This window comes from Hylobates moloch, unplaced genomic scaffold (genome assembly GCF_009828535.3).
Source record: "Hylobates moloch isolate HMO894 unplaced genomic scaffold, HMol_V3 SCAFFOLD_7, whole genome shotgun sequence".
Classification (NCBI taxonomy): domain Eukaryota; kingdom Metazoa; phylum Chordata; class Mammalia; order Primates; family Hylobatidae; genus Hylobates; species Hylobates moloch.
In genome coordinates, this window is record NW_026652282.1 from 20606647 (window position 1) to 20614560 (window position 7914).

A 7914-nucleotide genomic window follows, 5' to 3' on the forward strand; every position below is an offset into this window, starting at 1 on the left:
TTTTTTGAGATGGAGTCTCACTCTGTCACCCAGGCTGGAGTGCAATGGCGCGATCTCGGCTCACTGCAACCTCCACCTCCCAGGTTCAAGTGATTCTCCCGCCTCAGCCTCCTGAGTAGCTGGGACTACAGGCACATGCCACCATGCCCGGTTAATTTTTTGTATTTTTAGTAGAGACGGGGTTTCACCATGTTAGCCAGGATGGTCTCGATCTCCTGACCTTGTGATCTGCCTGCCTCAGCCTCCCAAAGTGCTGGGATTACAGGCGTGAGCCACCGCGCCTGACCACAGAAAAATTCTTTATACTGTATTTGCAACTCTTCTGTAAGTTTAAGACTTTCTTTTTTTAAAGTTACTAGTAAGAAAGATTATTCAGACTATACCTCCATTAAATAGGAATCTACATTTATAAGAAAAAAATTATGACAATTCAGAAGTAGTAGATGCCCCGTTTTTTTTTGGAGATGGAGTTTCACTCTTGCTACCCAGGCTGGAGTGCAATGGCACGATCTCAGCTCATCGCAACCTCTGCCTCCCAGGTTCAAGTGATTCTCTTGCCTCAGCCTCCCAAGTAGCTGGAATTATGGCGCCCACTACCACAACTGGCTAATTTTGTATTTTAATAGACACGGGGTTTCGCCATGTTGGTCAGGCTGGTCTCAAACTCCCAACCTCAAGTGATCCACCTGCCTCAGCCTCCCAAAGTGCTGGGATTACAGGCGTGAGCCACCACGCCTGGCCGATGTCCTTCTTTTTTTGTGCACTTTAGAATATCACCATCTGCGCAGGTTAAAGAATAAAAGAGCCCTTTCCAGTAACAGAATTCAATGTGTATCTGTAGGTATCTATTAGAAAGACTAAAATAATACCAGTACCTCCCAAGCTGTCAAGATCCTCAAGAATCCTGCCAAATCTGTGAAATAAAGCAAACAGTGAATTAAATGCAAATCATGTTGGTCTCCTTTTAAAAATAAATAACACACTTCAGGGTGATGAAAATGTTCTAAAATTGATTGTGGTGATGGATGCACAACTCTCTAAATATATCAAAACCATGGAATTGTACACTTTAAACAGGCGAATTGTGTGGTGTGTGAATTATATTTCAAAATTGTTATAAAACAAGGAAATAAAAACAAATACATAAAAATAGCACTGTGTTACCTTACGGTGTTTTGAACAGTCAAATATTTCTCTCGTAATTCAGGCTCACTGCCCAAAGGCAAGAGAACTTCAATATAACTGTCCTTCATTCTCCTAGGAGGCAGTCCATCCTGTGATTTAGCCAAGAAACTATGAAGTAACTTCCTTTCTTCCATTGCCTTCACATGGTCTCTGAGAAGAAAGGATGCAGGATTCATAAAACAAGAGCAGTTCTAGCCCACAATTCCAGTGGTACACAGGCCAGTAAGATACCATCAAAGAAGGTCTGGACCTACTTTCACCTTCTCTTCCTTCCCTCCCTTCCCACCCACCACTTGGTGAAATTGATCATTTCCGGTATCATTTCTCAAGCTTAAAAACATTCTTAAGGCAAGGTGCAGTGTCTCACGCCTGTAATCCCAGCACTTTGGGAGGCCAAGGCGGGTGGATCACACGAGGTCAGGGGTTCGAGACCAGCCTGGCCAACATGGCAAAACCCCGCCTCCACTAAAAATACAAAAAATTAACCAGGCGTGGTGGTGGGCACCTGTAATCCCAGCTACTTGGTAGGCTGAGGCAGGAGAATTGCTTGAACGCAGGAGGCGGAGGTTGCAATGAGTCAAGATCACACCACTGCGCTCCAGCCTGGACAACAGAGCGAGACTGTCTCAAAAAAAAAAAAAAAAAAAAAGAAAAGAAAACTTAAAAAGTGATATAGATATACCCAAATGAGCCATATATTCACCCTTATCAAAAAGTTTACTCAAAGATCAGAATATTTGAAATTAAATTAAAAATTCAGAGAGATGGACAAAATAATATATATATATATATATATATAAATATATATGCTAAAGAATGGCTTGGCCACTCTACTTTATATTCCCATTTCTCACCTGACAGTTCTCGGATTCTTTGAGCCCCAGTTCTCTCTCTCTCTCTGCCTTCAATTTCAGGAAAGAGAGACAGAGGAGGGAAAATGGACTATATCCAAAGGAAGTATGGAAGGCAGAACAAAAGGTAAAGAAGAACAGAACATGAAAAGGAGACAGAAAGGGAAGAAAAAGAAGAGAAGATTAAGGTGGAAGAGAAAAGAAAGACAAGGGGATATGGAACGACAATGTTGATACGAACATTAGCTAAGATGTCTTTCTAAGCTTAACTTATAAAGTATTATTTCCAGAAATGTTTACCCTACAAAAACTACAGGAGATAGAGGAATGAGTTAAATGACACCAGTAAATCCAGAATGTGGAAGATTCTCAAGACAAATGGCTTGGCTTCCTTAAAGTCAAGCTCGTGGGGGAAGAATAGGGGAAGGACGACTATCCATTACTCTAGATTAGGGGAGACTTAAGAGTCATAACCACCAGATGCAACATGCAATCCTTTATTGGATCTTGATGTTTTTTAAACAGCTATAAAAACATTTTTGTTAAAAGGAGTAATCTATTAAAACAAATGGTAACAGTTGAGGAAATGTGACTATGGATGAGTAATATACTAGCAAGGAATTGCTGTCAATTTGATTATATGAGAGAATGTCTTATTTGTTGGAGATAAGCAAAGGCTGGTTTTATAAAACATTTACTGGAGATGCACGCTGAAGTGTCGTGGTGTCTATAATTCACTTAGAAATGGTTCAGGCAATATGTGTATATTGGAAAATTTGGCAAAATATTAATAAGTATCGAATCCAGGTGGTGGGTACACAGGTATTCATTCTTTCTACCTTTTAGTAAATTGAAATTTTTCGTATAAAGAATTTAAAAATAAGTCATTAGATAATTTCTTTTTTTTTTTTTTTTTTTTTTTTTGAGACAGACTCTTGCTCTGTTGCCCAGGCTGGAGGGCAGTGGCGCAATCTCGGCTCACTGCAAGCTCCGCCTCCCGGGTTCACGCCATTCTCCTGCCTCAGCCTCTCTGAGTAGCTGGGACTACAGGCGCCCGCCACCACGCCCGGCTAATTTTTTTTGTATTTTTAGTAGAGACGGGGTTTCACCATGGTCTCGATCTCCTGACCTCGTGATCCGCCCGCCTCGGCCTCCCAAAGTGCTGGGATTACAAGCGTGAGCCACTGCGCCCGGCCTCATTAGATAATTTCTATACCAACAATAGATTATTATATATCTAGTGATCACTCGTGTTTTTTCTATCTCGTTTTAGCCTCAAAATTCTGTACACCAAGAGGGATATGATCCTATTTTACAACAAGGAAATATTGCAAGAAAGAGAAAGACAATATGGGAGGCCTGACTAATTTTGAACTGACAAGAAGCAATAAAGGAATCAAGTTGCATGAAACAGAGAAACTAAGAGACTTGGGTTCAAGTCCCAAACCCTGACATTTAATCATTCAGTCTCTGAGTTTCAGTTTCATGTATAAAAAAAGGAATAGGAACATATGTCATAAGCATGTCACAAGTTTTGTTATGAGAATCAGTGAAGTAATATACCTAAATGCACTTTGAAAATGCAGAATATATGTAAATCAACTTCCTTCATGACAATGAGGTGTCATCTGATGAGTATGTTGAAATGTTGACCTTCTCCCCCAAGCAAAGTACTTCTCAACCTATCTCTGAACACAGGGCTCCCCATCCCCACTGTGAGACCATCAACTGAGCCTAAATACGCCTAGTATAATATCTTGGGGATGAAAAGAATGAATGAAAACAAAGATGCATACCTCCAGTTTGTGGATGCTCCTACTATCTCCCGCAACTTATCTCGAACTGAAACAAAAATAAAGAGGTCATTCCATGAACAAAGAAATATGAGAAACGGATTATGGCAATGAGCTCAAGAACTACAAAAAGCAATTCATGCACTCAAAAGATTTAAAGATCCATAGATTTCCATTTAATGCCACAACAAACAGCTCAGGGACAGGATCAAGCCTCTGCTCCCTAAAAACCTGAAAGAACTATACTGTCTCTTTAGTGCACAAATGAATACCTTTGTGCCAATCACTGGGGTTTATATAAACAAACAAAAAAGGATAACTTCAATTATTCACTTAATGAGGCTGTATCAGTGTTAGCCATTATGATGGAGATATGAACAGGATTCTCACCTATCTTCTTTTTTGTTTTTTGTTTTTTTTTTTGAGACAGAGTCTCACTCTGTCACCAAGGCTAGAGTTCGGTGGCACAATCTCGGCTCACTGCATCCTCCACCTCCAGGGTTCAGGCGATTCTCCTGCCTCAGTCTCCCAAGTAGCTGGGATTACAGGCGCTGTGCCACCACACCTGGCTAATTTTTGTAGTTTTGTTTTGTTTTGTTTGAGACAGAGTTTCGCTCTTGTTGCCCAGCCTGGAGGGCAATAGCACGATCTCAGCTCACTGCAACCTCCGCCTCCCGGGTTCAAGTGATTCTCCTGCCTCAGCCTCCCGAGTAGCTAGGATTGCAGGGAGGCATCACCATGCCCGGCTAATTTTGTATTTTTAGTACAGACGGGGTTTCACTATGTTGGTCAGGCTGGTCTTGAACTCCTGACCTCAGGTGATCCGCCTGCCTCGGCCTCCCAAAATGCTGGGATTACAGGTGTGAGCCACCGCACCTGGCCCCCACCTATCTTCTTATACGCAGTATTAGATCAAATTACTTAGTTCAGAGACTAATACTAATATCCAAATCTGCATCTCATTATAATTAATTTCTCATATATTTATAGTCTCCTAGTTGTTAGAAAAGTTTAAGCCAGAAAAATGAAGCAGACTTACATCAAGCTAAGGCAAAGAATGCAATTTTAGTTAATGCCACTGCCCAAAAGTGCAAGCGTATATTAGTGCTTACAAAATTTAAGCTCTTAAGAGAAAAGTTGATACTAATTACCACACACACCATGATTCACATGTATAGGTGAACATGCTATATGAATAAAGGGAAAATCAATTAGAGAACCAGCAATAATTTGAAACTAAAAGATAAATCTGTAGTATTTCAAATACTGTGTTGAGTTTATGTGTTTTTCCTAGCACTTCAAAATATATATTCCAGTTATAGGAAATTAACTATAGCAATCCTCGGTCCTTCAATAACTAACTGATCAAAACCAAATATGATTTATATGAACATGCATTTTAACTTTCATGAAAAATGGTTGATTTTTCTATCAAAAAATTATGGATACACCATAAATTTGGTGTATAATTACAATTAAATGTTAGAGAACTGCAAACAATCATTAGTAACTTAGTCTTATTTCTGATTTTTTCCTTCTAAGTTCCTTGAATAAAAGAATGGATGGGGCCGAGGTGGGTGAATCATGAGGTCAGCAGTTCAAGACCAGCCTGGCCAAGATGGTAAAACCCCGTCTCTACTAAAAATACAAAGATTAGCCTGGCGTGGTGGGCGCCTGTAATCCCAGCTACTTGGGAGGCTGAGGCAGAGAATCGCTTGAACCTGGGAGGTGGAGGTTGCAGTGAACCAAGATCCCACCACTGCACTCCAGCCTATGCGACAGAGTGAGACTTCATCTCAAAAAAAAAAAAAAAAAAAAAAGAATGAACAGGCCAGGCACGGTGGCTCACACCTGTAATCCAAGCACTTTGGGAGGCCAAGACAGGCAGATTACTTGAGGCCAGGAGTTCGAGACCAGCCTGGCCAACGTGGCGAAACTCCATCCCTCCTAAAAATACAAAAATTAGTTGGGCGTGGTGGAGCATGCCTGTAATCCTAGCTACTAGGGAGGCAGAGGTTGCAGTGAGCTGAGATCCTACCACCCACTGCACTCCAGCCTGGGCAACAGAGCAAGACTCTGTCTCAAAAAAAAAAAAAAAAAAGAATGGACAGAAAGTACCTCAAATAGTACATGGACTACTGATGCTCACTGACATAAAATAATTACTACTAGCTTAATCGGTGTAAGAAGAGAGGCAAGTACTGAGGGCCAAGAAGGAAAAAATTTTAAATTTTACTTACATATATATTTATATACACACATAATATAAATTTATTTGGACCCTTTAAAGAAGCCAGAATTTTAATTATAACGAATACTCCTAGTTTCATAAAGACAATCCATAGTTTACATATCATATTGGTAATTGAAATTAACTTTAATTAAGCATGGACTAACAGGATCCCTCGAACATAATTATGGACTAGGAGTGTTTACTTGGTACAACTAATGGGCCCATCTCTTTTTTTCCATGCCTTCAGAACCTACACACAGGAAGTGGAAATCGCCTAACTAAAAGAGCTCAGTCCTCAAGGCTCCCAGGAACAACAGTTCAAAATCTGAATGTGACTTCTACCTGAAGCTATTAATATTATGCAGCTATCCTGGTCATTTTGTCAATGAAATGTTTATGAAAGATCTACCTTTAATATGCCTCATTTGCTCTAAACTATCACTCTGTATACCTTCCAAATAAAAGTAAAACAAGGTTTTTCACCACATAGGGCATAAAACAGAGACACCATGCTTGCCTTCATGAATGTGGAAGATTCCCTGTTTCTTGGGGTGCTGGGGTCCTTGAGTCAGTCCTCTTCCAGGAGTAAGCTGCCCCTTGCCCAAGGCACGAAGCCTATAAAACAAGATAAAACACAGAGTAGATTCCACAGCTTCTTCCCTGGCAACCCTTAAGACCTACCCTCCCCCCAGAGTATCTGGCCATATCACCCTTAGTATATATTGTCTTTTAGGAGTCTGTAGTTGTTTCACAAGTGTATGTATGTTTTCATGAGGCTATTCCATAAATCATCTCTCCCACTGGAGTAAACATTTCTTGAGAGCAGAGACCAATTAGGTAATTATCTACAAAATAAATAAAAGACGGCAACTAGGTTTAATGGATTTGTTATTGGTCTTTCTATTTTATTAGTTTCAGAAGTCCATAATCGATTTGGTAAACAACTGAGCAAACTCATTATGAACAATTTATTCTGTTCTTTATTATCGCACCATATTTCCTCAATAAATTAGATAAACCCAATTATAAAGTAAACTTTGAAAATTGAATTAGCCCTTTCCAGATGCAAAGAAAGTATTTATTTAACTTACGCAGAAATTTTCTAGAGTCCCAACACAATAAAATAAAAGCTATCTACTGGCCACGGTGGCACAGGCCTGTAATCCCAGCCCTTTGGGAGGCTGAGGCAAGTAGATAGGTTGAGCCCAGGAGTTCCAGACCAGCCTGGGCAACATGGCAAAACCCCATCTCTACAAAAAATACAAAAATTAGCCGGGCATGGTGGCATGCACCTGTGGTCCCAGCTACTCAAGAGGCTCAGATGGGAGGATCACTTGAACCCAGGAGGTCTAGGGGGCAGTGAGCCAAGATTGCACCACTGCACTCCAGTCTAGGCAACAGAGTGAGACCCTGCTTCAAAAAAATAAAAAATAAAAGCTGTCTACCTAAATGTGCCTAACCTACTCTCCCAAAATAAGTTGATTTTGGTTCATTATTGCTTAAGTGTTGACTCCTAATCACACAATATTATGTCAGGGGTAGCACACAGGCAATATCACAGATTAATAAACTGATCTGTGAGAGCACAGTTGAAGAAGGCAAGGCACTGAATAGGTCAAGAACCCCGCAGGCCAGGCATGGTGGCTCATGCCTGTAATCCTAGCACTTCGGGAAGCCAAGGCAGGTGGATCACTTGAGGTCAGGAGTTCGAGACCAGCCTGGCCAACATGGTGAAACCCTGTCTGTACTAAAAATCCAAAAATTAGCCAGCTGTGGTGGCAGGCACCTGTAATCCCAGCTACTTGTGAGACTGAGGCAGGAGAATCGCTTGAACCCAGGAGACGGAGGTTGC

At 40.8% G+C, this 7914-nt stretch overlaps 1 protein-coding gene across 2 annotated transcripts in view; it reads right to left on the reverse strand.

The window, feature by feature from the left end:
- Positions 1-6672, reverse strand: part of ACOT9 (acyl-CoA thioesterase 9) — a 34263-nt gene extending 27591 nt beyond the window's left edge. The window contains exons 1-5 of one of the 2 annotated variants that reach the window (XM_032756687.2): positions 6580-6672; positions 4990-5016; positions 3833-3878; positions 1165-1335; positions 876-913 (exon numbers count right to left, since the gene is read on the reverse strand). In XM_032756687.2, the coding sequence (XP_032612578.1) occupies positions 876-913; positions 1165-1319 (193 nt within the window). In that variant the 5' untranslated portion in view covers positions 1320-1335; positions 3833-3878; positions 4990-5016; positions 6580-6672. The remainder of the gene's footprint in view (positions 1-875; positions 914-1164; positions 1336-3832; positions 3879-4989; positions 5017-6579) is intronic. The other variant, XM_032756689.2, reaches the window with a different exon arrangement.
- Positions 6673-7914: the final 1242 nt, after the last annotated feature.